Raw genomic sequence first — 18856 nt, forward strand, 5'->3', positions numbered from 1 at the left:
TAGCCCATAGGTTACATGTGATCTATCTGCCACAAGGAGTTCCTGAGTTGTAGCATATTGTGCTTTACAACTAGGACTTAAAAACTTGCTTTCACAGCTTGTTGGGCTTACCCTACACATAATCCACATGCTTATCTTCTTTCTGTGATAATAATCCATCAATGTATCAAGTTTCCCTATTTGAAATCAAGCTGGCTAAATACTTGTAAAGGTAATTGTAAGATACTTCGCAAATGTATTTATTCAAACATAATATGGTACTTAAAGGAGAAATCTGGAGAATTTTAACACGGAGCTCAGTTGATCATGTTCACGGAATACTGTCGGTCGGGAAAACGTGAAAAAAAAACAGTGCTGTCTGACGCAAGTTAGTGGCTAAAGCAGCCAAAGTGCTTCCAAGCTATCTTATAGGGGTATAAACTGTACCTGCTATCTTTGTGCCTCCTAACAGACTCAAAATGTCATGACAAGTGCTGTGCAACATCTCGCAACATTTCATAACCAAATTTGGCCGGTTAAAGAGAAGATTGTTGCGAGACTTGGCCCATATTTTTTGGGGGGATCGCCAGACAAAAAAGGTTTAAGAACCACTGCCGTAGCCTAAATTCAATACCGAAGTCGATCTCATGCCTTTTCCCATTAATGGAGACCAAATGTTTATGTCCAAAATAACAATGATTCAGCATCGCAATGTTTATATATCAATATGACTGTAACAACATGGAAGCTCCAAATGATAGCTGCAACTGCATACTACTGAATGGAATATGGAGAACCAAATATGACAGGATAAATAATTAAGTTGAATAGGCTTCAAAAAAGATGTACATGATCTGTATACACATGGATTGGCTTTAGGCTTCACGCTGTCATATATTTTTTACATGACCTGAATAACTGGTGGTGGCTAGATAATCTGGTTTAAAATAGAGATTATACAGTGCTTTGCAATTGATTTCAACGGTACCTTATTTTTGAAAAACGGACATACAGGTTAAAAGTTACGTGCACACACCTTCACAAACACAGACAGCCCAGCCCAGCTTTATAATTATGCAGCTGCCAGATGGCCTAGAACTCTGCCAGGTGTTTGCAATCAAGAGTCTGGCAGTTAGGGCTGTGATGTCATAATGGGTGAGCATTCCACCATTCAAGTCTATGGCAAAAAAAAATATGAAAAACGGGAATAACGCAAAAAACGACAAGGGGCAGTCACACCATTTATACAATGTGTATACTGACAATGTGTATACTGACAATGGTGTATACTGTAAATGGTGTGACTGCCATTATACATCGGTTCGGGCCGGAATTTTTAAAGTTGGAGCTGTGTCGATAGCTCAAACACGCTCAAAAGAAAGCATATCTGAGGAACTGCAAGAGTGGGCTTGCATTTATTTTATTGATTATTATTGTTAACTATTAAATACATGTTTATTATTGGATGTTTAATTGGTATGCTCATTTTCTAAGCTATTTTAATACTAAAATAAACTGAAATTCCACACATTATTTTGTAAAAAGTAGCACATATGTACACACAACACACATCCTGTTAAAGTAACTAACCATCAGGGCAGTAGGTGTCCTCCAGACAGAAGCTTGCCTTATGGCCCTCAGCAACCCTTGTACCATTTAGGGTCAGAAGGTCATAATGTGTAAACACTTCAATGCTGTGATAGTGCCTGAAAGTAACGGCAGAAAGACCGCCATCAGAAGTTATCAGAATCAATTAACAAAAAAGATCAGTTAACCATTTCTATTTTTTATCTCTGTTTGCTATTATGTTTGGATGGAATCCAGCAGGATGAGAGAGCCTATTTTTTAAGGGTCTGGCCCACCGAAAATGTGTTATGGTTTAACAACTTCCACCTTAATTCTATTTATTAATTCTCACCTGTGACACTGATGCCATACCCAGGACTCTCGTGGGGCACGGGGCATGAAATCTGCACGGCCCAGGTTCATGATGCGTGAGGAGAAGCGCAGTAGTCGCCTGTGCCCATATGGCCAGTGCATTCGGGCAGCAGAGGAGGACAGACAGTTCTCCTCATGTGCGCAGGTGAGGAGGTGCAGGGGGCGATCCTCAAGATATGCTGACTCTTGCACCAGCTGAGCATCAACCACCAGGTCAGGGGCAGCTATTGGACAAACAATGTGCAATACATTACATATAATCAGAAGTACAGTAACTACCACCACAGCCATCAGAGGCCCAGTGGCTCTACCTTTCACTAGACAACTTTTCTGAACTACTTTTATTTCTTTAATTTTACTTAAGTATATTTAATTTAAGCATGTATGCAAATTATATTAATGACAGGGTGTTTACAATGTGGAGAACTGCATTAAACTGCACAATGTTACGATGATTTGTGATTAATAATTATTACACGGATACCTGCCAGCATTCCTGGGTTTCTCCCATATTTCAAGGTAATCTCCCGGCACCCTCTCGTTTTGTTATTTCTCCCGGGAAACTCCAAGAATTTGCATGACCATCAAACTTAATCATGGATCAATTCATTTTTTCTGTTAGTCTGTCATTTCCTGGGTTGCCAAATTGTGTATGAAATACACCCTACACAGAACCTACACTACTATTGGCAACCAAAAACCCAAATAAGGAAGCGGATTCTCATAAGCAAGCGGGCTATTTGAATAGCCTAGTTTGGCAAATTGTTTGAGAAGAAATGTTGTGATTAACATATCACATTATAACTGTTATTGAGTGAGTGTTGATACACAATAAGCTGTTTTGCGGAAAATAAGCAGCTTTGGAGGAGATCTACTTCATTGGAGCCCCAATGTACAGAATTTATAGCCCTCTGCCAGCCAATCAGAAAATGGTATTTCTTGTCTTTTGGGGATACGTTTTTAATAATATGCCTTGTAGTTTCTTTTAAAAGTTGGTATACCATGATTATTGTGTGGGCATTTTTGTATTTCCAAATTACGAGCTACAGTACTTGTATTTTAATTAAATACATTTTTCACATCAGTATTTTGTATTTTATTTTGTTATATTTTATGAGCCAATATTTGTAGTTTGTAACAAAATAGTTTTTGATGTACACAGCACATCTGGAAGGGTGGCCTATGCACTTTTTTGTGCATACATTTGTTTTCTCTGAATCATTTGAGAAATTATCTTCAAATGTAGGATGTAGTATGTAGGTTTCTATGCAACATTTGTATACATGAGGCCCACAGTTCACTACTGTATTAATTAATGTTTCTACAGTTGTAGTTGCAACATTACTTTGTTGCTGTGTATTCTTGGCATGTCTGAATTCAGATTGAATTACTCACTCTCTGCACAGGTGACCCCAGCTGCTTTGCCACTAGGACAGTACACATGTGAATTTCTGCGACACTGCTGAAGGGACATCTCTGTGCCAATACAGTGTGTACCGCTTAAGATCATTTCCCCAGCATTTTGGTTGCCAGGCCAGTACCAAGTTTCCTAAATAAACACACACACAAAAAAACACACCAACAGGAGTTAGTTTAGAGTACGGAAAGCTAAAGAGGAAATAGACCCTAGAAAGGAAATAACAGAAATGCAGTAGGTCACCCAATGAATCTCTGCTATTAGAGGCATTTAAAGAGGCATCATCATATGTTTTCCATTCTCACTCTTCATGGGTTATTTACTGAGTGGAACCCCTGTGAAAATTAGTCATTTTATGTGCATGCATAAAGCACATTGCCATTTAAGTTCAGTCCAATCTAAGCACTAACAGTTTTATTTTTAAGTTTGTTTTCACTCCAAATGTCCTGCTTTCTTTCTTTCCCTGGACTGGTTTAGCATTTTCCTGAGAAGCATGCAATTACTCTCTACATGGGAAATAACCCAAAGGAGAAAAACAAACTCTGTCAGGAAACAAACGGAGCAGAGAATTCAAAATCTGAGTTAATACACAGTGCTAAAGTAAGTCTTACAGTACCAGTAAGTACAAAAAGTTATATTGTTGTTGAACTTCCATCCACACAAATCAGTGTTATTTGCCCTGATTTTCAAGCATTCTTTTCAGCAGGCTCACCCTTGGAGAAGACCCACCATTCAGGAAGTTACTAAAAAAAAACATTTCTCCTTCACAGGTCTTTTTTTAGTTTAAGTTTAGAGAATTTTGCTCCTATGTCTGTGAAATCTATACAATCATTTTTATTTTTTATTTTTATGTTATATTAATTTTAAACATTTGTCATGTTTGGCTGCACTTGTTTGTTATGATATTTTATAATGGCTGCGGCTTACAAATCCGAACCAAAGCTAAGGTTGTCTGAGAATGTGAGATAAATAAATAAAGGAAAATAGCTACCAGTTGGGAAGGAGGGGGCAAGCATACATACCTGATGGGCTCTAGAGGCAAAGCCATAGCCCAGCTGTCTGCACAGCACCATGGCCTCACGGATCCCCCAGTTCTCACTGCAAACAGCTCCCCAACGTTGAGTCTCACCCACTTCTATCAGAACCTCCACACGGCCCTCTGCCGGGTCCCGGCCACCAGCCAACCTCACCTAGGAGACAGTGAACAGGGAGGGAATAGGGCATAGTAAAACTACTACTACTACTACAACAGTAAATAATAAATCATTCAATAATATGGTTAATGATGCATAATATAATATGTTTTATTTAAATATTATACAGTACGTGTTATTTCATAAACTTCTTTTATGGTTTCTTTATTTTGTCCAATACATCTGCATAGAAATACAAATTTATGCATGTTGAAAAAGAGAGCTGGCATTCTGACTTTGGTCTCTAGGCCCATGCTTGGGACATGACAGCGAACTGAGACATCCTGGTTGTGTTTGCAGCTCCTGAGAGGGACCTCACGATGTTGACACTGTTTGATGGAGGTTTCTCTGCCAGTGCACTGTACCATGTTCATGTGAATAGGACCGGTCCCTATAAAACACCAAAAAGCATCAACTGTATTGTAGAGATGTCTTTGTGGATTAGTAGTGTATGTACCTATACAGAACCAGGCTCTAAAATGTAGATCTACGAATACCTACAGACAAATTCACATTTTATATTTAGTTGCTCTTCCCCTCAATATGTCAAATGGATCAGATCATGGAGGTAGCCATATGTGAGTGATGTGGACAGCAAGAACTGGGTGTGCAGCGGACCTCAGTGGCAAAATTATACACAAGAACACCAAAGGCACTGTTTAATAGTTGAAAATAGAACCCTCTTTAGATGGCAAGAGGAAAAAAAGTGTATGTGATGTAAAGAATCCCTGTAATTTGGTCTGAAATAGAAGATTATCTCATCATGGGCTTGTGTAAACGTGTCAGTTGTTGCCATGTGCTATGTTTGTTTTCTAGACAGTCATTACTCTTGTAAACACTGTTTTTCTACAGGTGGTTGAAAGATGTTGCAGATTTAAAATAAGGAAAGAATAGCCCTCTCTTGCATCTTTATTTGAGAGATATTGGTGATGTAGTCATTCCAAATTAACAAACAAATAGCTGCATGATGAAATTAATTAGTTTGCCATAAAGGCAAAAATAAATAAGAAATGGGTCATGGATTTCATGACCATGCATGACCAGTTAACTCAATGGATACTAAAAGCCACCACGTTTTGTGACTGGCTTTCAAGGGGTCCCAAGATGAATAGTTGTGGGCACTTAAGAGGGCGTTATAAAAAGCAAATCACCGTAGGACAGAATTTCGTAGGTAATAAAATAATACTTGATAAAAATGTATTCATTACAGAATACTCTGTTTGAGAGGTTTCATGAACCAAGACCTTGAAAACAATATTATTACAATTCAGATATATTATTTGTCTTTTTCTATGCAATGGACATCCTGAATGTGAGAGAAAAGTTCCTTTGTGATCTTTTTTCCATATCTTGGCAAAAAATTACCTTGACCCATTTGGGCTCCTTTAAGGGCCTCCTTAGCTGTGCCAAAGCCCAACTCCCTACAGACAATGCTTGCAGCTGTGATGTCCCACATGTGGTCACACACAGTCCCCCATTTTCCCTCCCGGAGCACCTCCACTCGCCCTTCGCCCAGTCGTGGTCCTGCCTTCAGGCGCACCTCTGGCTGGGAAAATAATAGTTCAAGTGTTGGATTTGGGGTCCTACTTGTATACATAATGGATTGTTAATGGTCATTTACACATGAAGTGATACAGCCTTTTCTCACAGAAGGTAATAGATGCTTAAAGGAACAGCTTGGGAAATTAGCCGTCTACCCCGGGGTTAGTCATGATGATGCAAAACTTTTTGCAAACTTTCTTTTCTCTGAGCGTGCAAATTGCAATACCCCGGTCTGACACTTCCACAAGCTAGCATAGCTTAATTCACGGGAGGTGAAGACTTCCTAACAACTCCAAAAATCTTAACATGTTATGACTTGTGTATTTAAATAACAATGTAACAAGACATAGTGATTTTCTAAGCAGATATACTGTATAACGCCTGTTCAAGCAGTCAGTGAAGTGAAAAGTAGTTCAAAATATGAAGACTTTGGTTCCAAAACGCTTAAAACATTAAAAAGTCATGTTATTTAATTGTGTATTCACTATCAATAAAATTGCAGATTCGTTGATTTGGCTGAGTAACGATAAATCAAATATCATTACTTGGAAAACAAAATGGAAAAACTAAAATTTGAAAAACTGAAAAACATCAAACTTGTTACCTTTGTTGCAGGTCGAGATATTGTCCTGCCAGCAGCTCGGGAAAATTGAGACCCTGGTACGCATCGTACTACTGCTGGCATGCCACCAACACAAGGCACATCATTATGAGGGACAGACAGCCGAGTCCGACAGTCAGTCACTGATGGCTCTGTACCTAGACACTGCACCTCCTCCACCCAGTAGCCCTTCTTAGTGACCATTACACTCAGTCTAGGAAAAAATGTTATAACAATACATTAATACATTACATGTAGGGTTGAAAAAAACCTAATGACAATACATTAATACATGTAGGATTGAAAAGAGAATGAATTATTGGAGGTGGGGACTGCAGATTTGACATTATAATGCATGATTATTAAATATAAAATAAAATTACTAAAAATAAAAACGGCAAACCAGATTACAGTACCTCGTAGAGGGGTCTGCTATCTTAGTGTCCCACAATTTCCTGTGATAGAAAACACAAATATTGTTGAGAAAGATGATACGGTTAAGGTACTAATATGCAAATGAACAAAAATGTATGTAGCATGGTTAATTTAAACTATGGCCATTTTTTTTGTTTATTTGAGAATTCACATCCCCCCTCCAAACACATAGACACACACATTCACAGACACAATGCAGATGCAAAAAGGCTTTGTATATACAAATGTACACACACATAAACATGATCAGGATATGCTACAGAGACAAAACAAACTAAGAATGCAATGTGGTTTTGAAGTTTCACAGAAGCCACATCTAGATCTCAATGTTTTCATTGTTCAGTCAAAAGCAGCCAAACCAAAGCCTTCATCACTCCCTCTCTCTCCACACAGCCTTGCTCCCCAGTGGCCATCTGTCTGGTGTAATACACTCAGTCGCTTTGTATAGAAACGTCTGGCAAGAGAAGCACTCATGGAAAATGCTGCATACACCATTTTATAACTCCATGAGCTGAGCTAAATGCAGCTTGAAGTTACGCTGAGTTAACAGTAACAGCTGGGGGTAACCAGCTGTTTATCCTAAGGTATTACTCCACCTTAAGACAAAACTGGACGGAAACCTGTGAGTCCCTCCTATTTCAAAAATGGAATCAGGAAACGGGTAACTGGGCATTAAAGTTAAATAGACATACGGCAGTGCAGAAACCTCAAGCTTCTGTTCAGTGGTCACACCACACAAACAATGGTAAATCTAGCACAGTTGCCTGGCAAAGATAAAAATGAATCTTGAGAAAAAGGAAAAAGAAAGAAAGGCTCAATGAAAACTGTAACAGAAAATCCACTTGTCTTTTTGTAATGTACCAAGGCCATATGCACTTAGTCTGGATTTGGGATTATGGTTTATAAGACTTTGTAAGGCTGATATTATAACAGCAGTCTGGAATTGTAAAAAGGAAAGCCTATCCACTCTACAGACGCTTGTGAATGAAACAAAGGCTGAGTCACCAAAACAGCCAACCACACCCCCTGCTTTTTTAAGGCAACCCCAAGGCTGTGGCGTCCACTTGAACTTCTGCCATATAGCCCAAACTTAGTTGTTTTGTCACATTTACACTACATATGCAGTGTGTTTTCCAGACACTTTAAAGACTAACAGTCTGTTAACATCAGAATAAAAATGCATAGGCATTGTGAGGAAGATAGAATGCTTAAGTTCAGTTCAACAAATGGACATGATCAGAGAAGTCACAAGAAACAGATGGAAAGAGGGCATGTATTGGGTGTGCTAGAATACATTGCATTTAGCCTGATCTCTGGTTGCTGGCTGACACATTTGTGCACCCAACCAGGGATATAAATATATTACCCAAACATTAGTCTTCTAACTCCATACTTTTCTCAGCTTATTTTATGCACAAATCATTACTGAGCTATTAAATAACCACAGCACCAACTGGCTTCATAACAATGGTATCTTAAGTTCCTATCATGCAATAACAACCACAAAATGCTGATTAAACCTAGAACACGTTATCAACAGGCTCTAATCAGTACAAAGACTCAACAATAATATCTGATTCTGCCCTACACTGTGTGCAAAATAAACAACATAATGCACATTATGTCTTTTGCCAAAATTGATCATTCAATAAATACACTGATATGTATTGATTCAATAAATATGCTGGTTCGTATTTGAAAGTGAGAAATGTATCTTTACATAAGGAAACATGCTCCCCAAGGAGTATAAGGGCAAAACGTTGTTGGCAAATAGTATGACTTCAATAGATCCCATACCATCAGATAGAAACACAAACACACACACACACACACACACCAACCTATTTACTCACACATACATCATATGCAAACACATGTACACTATTAAAGCCCTTATTATGAAAGAAAAGAAATAAGGTTAGGCACCTGGCTTGTCCTGTGTACCTAATTCACAATGACAACGTAAACTGAAATCTCTTAAACTATAATGAATATTTTGCCTCAGTGTCTCAATAAACGTTAATACATTAACTGTATATTCACTGTCACGGCCATTAACTGTCAATAAACAGCTAATGCAAGAGATGAGCTTGGCTTTCTCCTTTCTATTATCAATGTCAGTTACACACAAATGCAAACTATGCAAATGGAGGTCAACTACAACTTTCTTCCTCAGCTGAAGAAACCATATCCTGTCCCCAAAACTCAAAGACAAGAGGCAAGCAGAGGTGACCTCTGTCTGGCTTTATAGAGGAAAAGCGGCTTAAATAGTGTTGGCTAACTAAATGGTAGTATTAGGTTAGCTATCTTCTCAGAAATAAGTGAATTGAAAGCAGTGGATAAACCCACCAATTGAGGCATCCTGTATATAGTGCATGAAAAGACTCTGTGGTCAGTCATTCAGACAGAGAAAGTCTGTCTCTAACTGTTTCCATTAATATATTTAGCTAAATGGTCAGACACACGGGCTGGACTCAACCAATATATTATAAGGCCTTTGGTACCAAGGAAGTAACAACCTCTATTAGTAGATTTACTTTAGTGTATCAGGAAGTGTTTCCCTGTTACAAAACTCAAGAACCAGATTAAAAAAAATAGAACAGGGCTTTCAGAAAAAAACAATGCTAGTGTCTCTGTAAGCGCCCCTGTTTTACCCTACATACCACAAGACATATACTTTCCATAGTACCGAGAAACCCACTGGAGTCTAAGCCCACAGCATAACGTGCATAAGGAGGTATGTCAGACAGACAGAGAATGACAGAAATGGAGGGGCAGAGAGAGACATGTAGACAGGGTAAATGCAAATTACAGACAGCAGACTGATCTCACTCTTTCTTCTAGATTCACATAATTAGGGAGGGAGAGAAAACAGTTTTGTGGGAGAGTAATGAGCTAGACTAAAGTGCACATGGCATTCAAGATCCCCAGTTCTGGAATTGTTGCTATGGTTAAGTCAACACAACCTGGTTAAATTGTTCAATGTCTGAAAGTGTGCAGTAGGTTTAATTGTAATAATGCAACCTCCACCCCTCTTGGAGTTTTTACAAAATCTTTACACTTACAAACATAACTCATAAACAGATGAAATACATATAAAATAAAATCACATATTGTCTCTTATTTGAGCAGATGTTAGTGCAAGCTCAAACAAGTGGATTGGAATTCACCCTCATCAATTCCCTCTTCCCCCATTATGCTACACAGGGCAAATTGTTTGATGAACAATGTGAAGTAGGTCTAAATCATTTTTCAATGAGCTCCTTAGTTATAGTGACAGAAGAGCTTACATGAAATTGTGATGGCAGTGTTTTCTTAACGATTGCTTCCATACAATTGATTTATGATTAAGACCTAACGGTGTTATAACTCCCACATATAGTAGTGTAGAGTTGAACCTTTTATTTAGCTTTTGGGCCATGTTGTTCACATCATGTTACTGTGGTAACTACATTTACACTTGTAAAAGCTTGGTGATTTTTTTCCAATAGTGATTGTTTACAGAGTTTATAAAATGAGCTATTGTACTACAATATATATATATGTACAATATGTACTACATAATACTACACAGTTTAAGAAAAGGTTCCAAGCATGGCTACTCTGAACAAAATCAGAGTGACTTGAAATCATGATAGTGGGTATGATGGGTATTGATGGTCTACTGACGGTTGTTGCGCTCACCTGTATGTTGGCTCATCGGGCTGTTCTGCTGCAGGAAATCCCAGCATGCCACATGCCACCTGGCTACTTCTTAAATTCCAACCCAGACTACACACATGGCGCCACCTCCCATCCAGCTTCACCTCCACCACACCCTCTGTTACTACGGTGGGTTTCCTGGTACTTGTCAGCACAGGCCGCAGGCGAGCCTCATCAAGATTCACCCTGGTGGAGCCCTAAGATAATGAAAGAGTGATGATGTGATGATGGCAGCGATATGGAACATTATTTGCACATTTTATCTCCACAGGCCTTCATCTGTTGTGCCAAAAGAAACAACACAACACAAACATGAATGTCTAACATTTATGTTATCTGTGTTCACCTGGTTGTGCTGGTCAGTGAAATCAAAGTTAAGGTTGTTCTCCTGCAAGTTGGCATGCTGGGCCATCTGCCTGGGCGCTGATTGTGGACCCTCATAGGTGGGTGTCTCTGGAGCAGGTGGTGGTCTTCGATAGACATCTGTATTAGGAGTCTGATTTATTGTCTGTGAGGTGGGTGAACTGTGAGACCCCACTTGGAGTCCAGGGCTTGACTCGCTATCAGGTGCCTGCCTATAGGCTCCCACATTGTGAAGGCGGTTTGGTATCTGGTGGCCTTGGGGCAGTGAAGGCTCTTGGTTGCGGCGCCGATCATGATTGAAGGGGCGCAGTTGGATTTGATGGCCGTGCCTTTGATTGGGACCCTGGCGGGAGCCAGACCTATGAATTGCAATCTCATGACCCCTCCTCCGGGGGGGCTCTGGGATGTTGGAGATCTGAGGGGAGCGGGGTGACTGGAGTGAGGGGGAGGGAGGATGGACTGCAGCTTCTGAGGGCTGGATGAAAGTTCGCCCCTGCTCCGGGCTACACACAACACCTAAATCTTCAGCATGGGAACAGTCATTGATGCCCCAGCCATTTGAGTGGCAGTCTGCCAGTGAGCTCTCAGTGCCTGAGCAGAGAACGTTGTCCAACCAGATTTGGCCTATAGTGGGCAAGAGGACAAGAAAAGGTTTGTTGCCCTTATTTCATCCAAAACAAAGAAATGTGCAAAATGTATTTTCAAACACACAGCAGACAAGGACAAGGAAATATTTAGGTAGTCTTTTCAAGCAAACTGTTCTGTTGAATAAGTATAATCTTTGTACATGTTTAAATAGCCATATTGTCAAAAATTGTATGATGAAAGCATCTGCACATTTCACCAGCTACTGTATTATCCTCAATGAAAAAGGGACACTTGGGGAAGAGCACTAGAGGGATGTACTTGCTGTGTATTGTTTAATAGTTCAAGCAATATCTGATGCTTCTACTGTTAAGATATTTACTGTTTACCTGATGTTGCCAGACCAGTCTATCTATCTGCCTTTCTGTCAGAGAGACCAATGCAGACATCCAGAACATATGCACACAAAACCTGTAACACTACATGTACATACCTTGTCCTTGCCCAAATTTAGCACTGTGGGCCCAGGTAAGGCCCTGCAGAAAGCCCAACTCCCGGCATACTACATTTGCCAGGTTTATGTTGACCTCATCATCACACACTGTTCCCCACATATTGTTGTAGAACACTTCCACTCGGCCCTGGGTGGAACTGGAGCCATTGCCTGCAAGACGCACACGAAAACCTGGAGGGGCTCCATGACCATAGGGGAAGAGGAGGAGGTTCAAGGTCAGGAAATAGCCCAGCATCATCTCCATCAGTGGAGGCTAGACCTGTAATATCAGTTTAGCATTTATAAAAACCATTAGCCAAATACCTGAAAAGAACACCCTAATCACATCAACACCTTCGAGTCAAGTCCATAACTTTGCTTGATTAAGCATAATTTTCACTGCATCAGAGAATTTTGAGAGAAAAACATTGTTTGATTAATGAATTATATTTTTGCGCTAATGTACAGACGTGTAATCTTCAACAGCAAAGTAAGTGAAATACAGAAATGCGAAATGAAACTAAACAATCTCTGTTTATAAAAGGTCTGAATGTTGGGGTTACAGTTTTTGCTTGTTTTCCCCTGAGGTTTTAACTTTGTTTTGTGTAGTATTTATGAGCACTGCAAAAAGCTAAAACAGTCAAAAAGAAACACAATACCAGCATACACACTAAATATGCATTCATCTGACAGCTATGTAATTAGCAACATAGATATTTCAGCACATTCAATGTTATAAATCCAAAGCCCTTAGGGACTGTCAAAATAATTACTGGGGTTAGTAACAGCAAGCATTTAAACTGAAAAGGAAAGCAATAGAGAGAGAGAGAGATAGAGTAATAGAGACTCTTCAAGCCTAAATACTGTATATGAAAATATGTGTATACTGTATATACAATTTAAGAAAAACAACTGACAAAAAAGGCAAAGAGAGTGCTGATGGACGTGGGCATGCTGGAAACATTGTAAAAGCTACTGTGCTATTATTTAATTTGAAATGACTATTTCTACAATAACCACCAACTTTTCTTGCCAGTGGTGCTGCAAAATGGCAAAAACCTCTTCAAGACTCTCAAATTGTAAAGTCTTCCTGTTTGATTTTAAGCACCAACAAATATGAGAAAAATAATGAACAGGAAAGCAAACAAAGATATGACAGTAATTGTATTTAAAAAAAAAGAGTTATGACTTACCAACACTGATGCTTCTTCAATGAGTGAAATGTGTGTGTGAGTGTGAAGAAAGGGAACATTTCTCTCCTCCCTCCCTTCTTTTCTGTCCCTCCCTTTTGCCACTGTCATCAACCCTCTACATCTCTCTTGTTTTATGTAAATCTCTTTTATGTAAAAATCTTTTTTTACACAGCGCACTACTTTTTTCACCCACAAATATTAATTTAGCCTATTCTAAAATTACTATTTTTCAGCATTGTTATTGAGTATAATACTGCATCATTATTTTGTAGTTAATCCAGCAGATTTATCAGTTACACTAACTGACCAGTGGTAGTTACAGTAGATTAGATCATTAGATCAGGGAACTCCATATTGCTGGCAAAATCACACCTATCGCCGGAAGCTGTCTCATTGACCTTCTCCACAACTTCAAATCATATTTGCGTAAGGCTGGTCCACGTGAGGAGGACTTACACAAGGTTGTGGTTGTGTGAATTCACTGCCTGTGCTTGATTTTTCCCTAGTTCCCTCTCCTTCTTTCTATAATTGTACAGTAGCAACCATGATGGCTTCCACACACCCAAAATTAGTGGTATGGTGAAATAAATATGCTCTACAACACAAAGTCTGAATCCACATGTTCCTCAACAAATCTTGTGTTGTCAGGATGAAAGTTTGAAAATATCATGAGTATATGACATATGGATGTAAGCTATAGTACTGGAACCAACAGTAGATGCCAATTTCTCATCTTGATAATGCTGCAGCCCTACTAGTAAGCACAGACTTCACAAACCAGTGAACATATCTGATATTTTATAAAGTCTGAGTCACTCCACTGCAGTGTACTTGCCATTACTCTAATTTCAATATAGACCAAATTAAGACATGTTGTTGATTTTTTTTTTTTTTTTTTTTTACTGTGCCAATGTGTTTTCATGAACACATTTCATTTATATGATTCCAATAAAAGTAGTTTCTTTTCATGAAGTTATCTGTCACCCTCTATTGGTGATAATATATACTCACAAGTGCAACACCCTTGCAGTGCAGTTGCATGAAAATATCTGTCACTGGGCTCCTGTCTTATAAAGGCCTTATAATCACATTAAATATGAAGTTTTTACATGATCCAGACGTAATTTGTGTGTTTGTGCATGCGTGCATATACATATTTGTGTTTATGTGTGTGTGTGTGTGTGTGTGCATGTGCGCGTGTGCGTACGTATGCCTACATGTCTACTGTGTATGTATGTGTGTGCATGTGTCTTTATGTGTGTGTGTGTGCGTTTATGTGTGCGTGCCTGAGTGTGTGTGTGTGTGTATGCGTGTGAGTCTGTGATGCGTGCATACGTATGCCTACATGTCTACTGTGTGTGTTTATGTGTGTGTATGTGTGTGTTGTGTGCATGTATCTTTACTCTATGTGTGTTTGTGTGTGTTCATGAGTGTTTGCGTGTGTTCATGAGTGCGTGCGTGTGTGCATGCGTAGTGTACAGTCACTAAATGTACAGTAGACATGTATTCATTTATTGTATGGTCCCCCATGAACGGTATTCCACGAACCTTGGCCTACACTTCAAATTCTGTGCAGGTTTGAACAGCCAAAGATACCTGCGATTACAACACTTAATTTTTGCTTTTTCATTTTTAACTAGGTGGCGCTATACATCAAATTAGTGGTTATGGGATGGTTTAATATGACCCCTTGAGATCAACATACTAAAAAAATATGGTCCTCCTAGGCCCTTCGGTTCTCAAGATATTCACAGAAAACGGTGTCCCCCCTAGCCTCCTTTCGGGGTCCAGTCCTGTGGGGGGTATCGGATCAAAACGAAAAAACAATGGTTCCGTGTCATCCTTGTGGGGCTACATGCCCAACAAGTTTCGTGCACCCCGACCCCAGTCTTTCAGTGTCCCGGGAATCGTTGACACAAAATTACTGAAGAAAAAAAAAATCCGGAAGAAAAATAACTCTAAACTAAACCTACATGACCTTCGCTGTACGGTGGTCATAATAATTTTGGCTGTTTTTAATGTAATAAAGCCCATTATAAATCACTTGTTTTACTAAATTGTGGTCTCGTTTTATTAGATTGTGTGCTTGATTTAGTAAATCGTCCACACATTTTACTATATCGTGTGCACATTTTCCTAAATTCATTTTGCTCATTTTACAAAAATAGTTTTCTATACACCAAAAATATCTTGCAATGACCCCTCCAGGGTTTCGTAGGTAAACCATTTGAACAAAACCTAATTTCTGAAATGTTTTCTCTATTGTTAACGTGAGATATGTCTCCATGTAGGATGGTGTCAACCAGTTAAGTGAAAGCAGGTAATGTTTCACGATTCTCGCGAGATGTATCCGGGTCGATGACACCTGAAGTTGTGAGGCTGTTTTTTTTTTATGCAGATCGCTAATCAGCTATATGCTCGTTAATGTCACGTGGGCCAGACAGAAGAGGGACACTGCTTGCTCTGTTCTGTCCTTTCCAAACTGTATTAAAATGGTATGTTTAGCTGCCAAAATTTCTAAATTATCACAGGGGACAAACCCCCGGACCTCCACTAATATCGTCTGCACCTCCTCTCAGAAAATACTTCGGCAACACTTTACTTGACGATATCGACATAAGAGTGACATGACACTGTCATGAACACATGACACTGTCATGACACATAACCCTAACCCTAATCATAACCCTAACTCAAACTCTAACCCTAATCCGTTATGATAAAAACCGAATGACACTTAATAACAGAAGCGCTATGTCATACTGTAAACATTTATGACTTGTTTACCCTGTAAAATACCAAAAGGACATGTGTATTTGTTTGTTTCACTTTTGATGGAAAACCCATATTGTAGTTCTGAAAACTACAATAAAATGTGACTTTTTCTGGCGATAAGCAAGTAAAAAAAAAAAATGCAACGTTTAGCCTCATAGACTCCCAATCATTTTGCACTCGCTCACAATCGCCCTTGTGAACTTTAACCAGTTTCAATACAATGGGAGTTAATAGGAAGTGAACAGTCTCTCCATAAACGGGTTCTGCTAGTAGCTTCGCTACAAGTAGTTGAGCTACTGCCCATCACTGGAGATAATGTAAGAAATGCTATGAGACAAATCTAAGTTGAGGTGAACATAAGGACATAAGGCACAGAACAGTTTGACACCACCTGATAGCAAAGATTCAATACCAAATTGTTATATTAAACAGGAATATTTATTATCATTGTCAACAATATTTTTTATTCAGTTTGTACCTTATTTGTTGAGTTTCTGTACCATTGTCTGGGTTATTTAAAATGCTTCATCAGTAGCCCTATATGTAGCCCATGAAAACAAGAGTAAACTCTTTATGACATTTTCTACTTTGATTCTGTCATGGTCTGACCTAAATACAACTCCACATTCAGTCAGTGGGCATATCTTATAAGATGAGCCTGGTTAAAGGGAAACTCCAGTCAAACAACAACATAGGATATAGCTTAGCCTTTGGGGGCAGCTTAGTGGATTACTGAATGTGGCACAAACTACTGTCAATAGAGTTCGGTAATTGGCCTGTGCAGACTCTGTTCTCACAAGATGACGACAACCTGAAGAAGAGTTTATGCACTGACTGCATAGTGATTTTTCTTTACCTTCTTGCCCACAAAGACTATGCTATATGATATTCAGCTGTACATGTAAACGCATATTCCGGTCTAACACAAAACTGCAACAATTAACGTCGCTTTGGTCCCAAGCAAAAATGTACATTTATCATCATCCAAAAATAGACCCTAGGTTGTTAGACCTCTATTTCCCTTTCAGTATGAAGTGTAACAGCGAGTGAAATTTTAGCTATGGCCCCATTTATATTCATTACATACAGTCATGTGCAGGATTTGTGGACACACACTTGATAACATCTAGAATTACTGTGCAAAAAAAGCAAGTTTTGAATAAAACTTTAAATCATTAACACAGCTTTGTATAAAACATGGAAAACTATAAAAAAAAGCATAAAAGTCGATGAAGGTGGGCACTTCTTAATGATTTTGTAAAACATGCACAATAAACATGTGACCTAAAAGCAAACCTTCATAATTTGTTATTATACATAAATTGCACATAATATTTCTACAAATATCAGTAAACTGGATATGAATAGATATCTACATAACGTATATTTATACATTTCAAATTGATGTCTATATTTAGCCTACAACAGTTAGACCTTCAGAACTTTTGTGGTCGGTATTAGTGCTATGAAAATAATAATAATAATAATAATAATAAAAGTGTAGTACTACAAAAAATAGAAACTGTACTGTTTTTCCTTTTAAATTTTTTTTATCTTTTTTCTTTAAGTTAATTTAAAGCATTATGGTGACATCTTTCTACTGTTATGATGGTGGCTGTCTGACTTGTAACTTCAACACTCAACCACTAGGGCAAATATTTCAAAGATCCAAAAAGTTTGATGATCATATTCTGTGTCGTTGGGCAAAGAGTATACAAGAAGCTCAATAGCTGTTCTCATGTCCTGCCAGGATGTAAAGGTTACTGTGTGCTGTAGGGTCGTCCGTTGGCCTGCTTTCCAAGACTACAACCCTGTCAAGCCACAGAGAAATTTGTTCATATACTGAGATATATCATATAACATGTCAACAGCAATGAAACAAAACATTTTAAAACATCAGCCTACATTTCACACAGTTGTTTAGGTATAAAGGGCATTGTGTGAAATACAGGGGTGGGTGTGGGCAGGACCTCCTGATTGACACCTGAGACCCCCTTAACACAGATGACTCATTAGGCTACTGTGCTGTGCCTATCAGTGGCATGACTAGATAAACCAACAATAACCTGATAACTAACCTGAATAAAATGAGAAGCTATATATATTTTCCTTTTACATAATTACATTTAAACTACGAGAAAGACTATGGGGAAACAAACGTCTTCATGGATAACTTTGGGATCACTTCTTTTTTTTTGCTGAGGCAAGATGGATGCATATGATTTGGTGACTGAAACATGTCTATATTTCACTCAGATGGGTAGAAGTGGAAATGTCAAGCTAACAGGTCATAACATTCCTCCACTGCTGGCAACTAGGATGTTTATAATATCTTGGCCTATTATTACGACTCTTAGGCGTACTCGATACCCTAAGAACAGACATCCTATTGTGAACCATTTGAGTGAACCATTCCTAAGTCTAAACGGGAATTTAGCCCATCTGATGACAGAACAAGGAGAAGGAATTTCATTTGACATGTGGGAGTGATAGGATAGGAAATTGATATTGATACTTCTGGTAAAAAGCAAAAAAGCAATCTGAAGGTGGCTAAAACCACAACCTCCTACAGTTGAGTATTTCAAAATGACATACAGTACATATTTTGTAGAAATATGTGAATGCAACTTATGTTTCCAG

At 38.7% G+C, this 18856-nt stretch overlaps 2 protein-coding genes across 4 annotated transcripts in view; both read right to left on the bottom strand.

Annotated features, from left to right (window-relative positions):
- LOC121718134 (lysyl oxidase homolog 4-like) overlaps positions 1 to 13467 on the bottom strand; it is a 39667-nt gene extending 26200 nt beyond the window's left edge. The window contains exons 1-12 of the mRNA XM_042102976.1: positions 13442 to 13467; positions 12249 to 12528; positions 11154 to 11794; positions 10790 to 11004; positions 7087 to 7125; positions 6674 to 6884; positions 5893 to 6073; positions 4764 to 4918; positions 4357 to 4524; positions 3313 to 3466; positions 1898 to 2141; positions 1570 to 1685 (exon numbers count right to left, since the gene is read on the bottom strand). Of these exons, the coding sequence (XP_041958910.1) occupies positions 1570 to 1685; positions 1898 to 2141; positions 3313 to 3466; positions 4357 to 4524; positions 4764 to 4918; positions 5893 to 6073; positions 6674 to 6884; positions 7087 to 7125; positions 10790 to 11004; positions 11154 to 11794; positions 12249 to 12513 (2389 nt within the window). The 5' untranslated portion in view covers positions 12514 to 12528; positions 13442 to 13467. The remainder of the gene's footprint in view (positions 1 to 1569; positions 1686 to 1897; positions 2142 to 3312; positions 3467 to 4356; positions 4525 to 4763; positions 4919 to 5892; positions 6074 to 6673; positions 6885 to 7086; positions 7126 to 10789; positions 11005 to 11153; positions 11795 to 12248; positions 12529 to 13441) is intronic.
- A 3168-nt stretch (positions 13468 to 16635) lies between these two features.
- map4k3a (mitogen-activated protein kinase kinase kinase kinase 3a) overlaps positions 16636 to 18856 on the bottom strand; it is a 45290-nt gene continuing 43069 nt past the window's right edge. For all 3 annotated transcript variants that reach the window (XM_042104744.1, XM_042104745.1, XM_042104743.1), the window contains one exon: positions 16636 to 18027. In XM_042104744.1, coding sequence (XP_041960678.1) covers positions 17940 to 18027 — 88 coding nt within the window. In that variant the 3' untranslated portion in view covers positions 16636 to 17939. The remainder of the gene's footprint in view (positions 18028 to 18856) is intronic.

This window comes from Alosa sapidissima, chromosome 9 (assembly GCF_018492685.1).
Source record: "Alosa sapidissima isolate fAloSap1 chromosome 9, fAloSap1.pri, whole genome shotgun sequence".
Classification (NCBI taxonomy): domain Eukaryota; kingdom Metazoa; phylum Chordata; class Actinopteri; order Clupeiformes; family Clupeidae; genus Alosa; species Alosa sapidissima.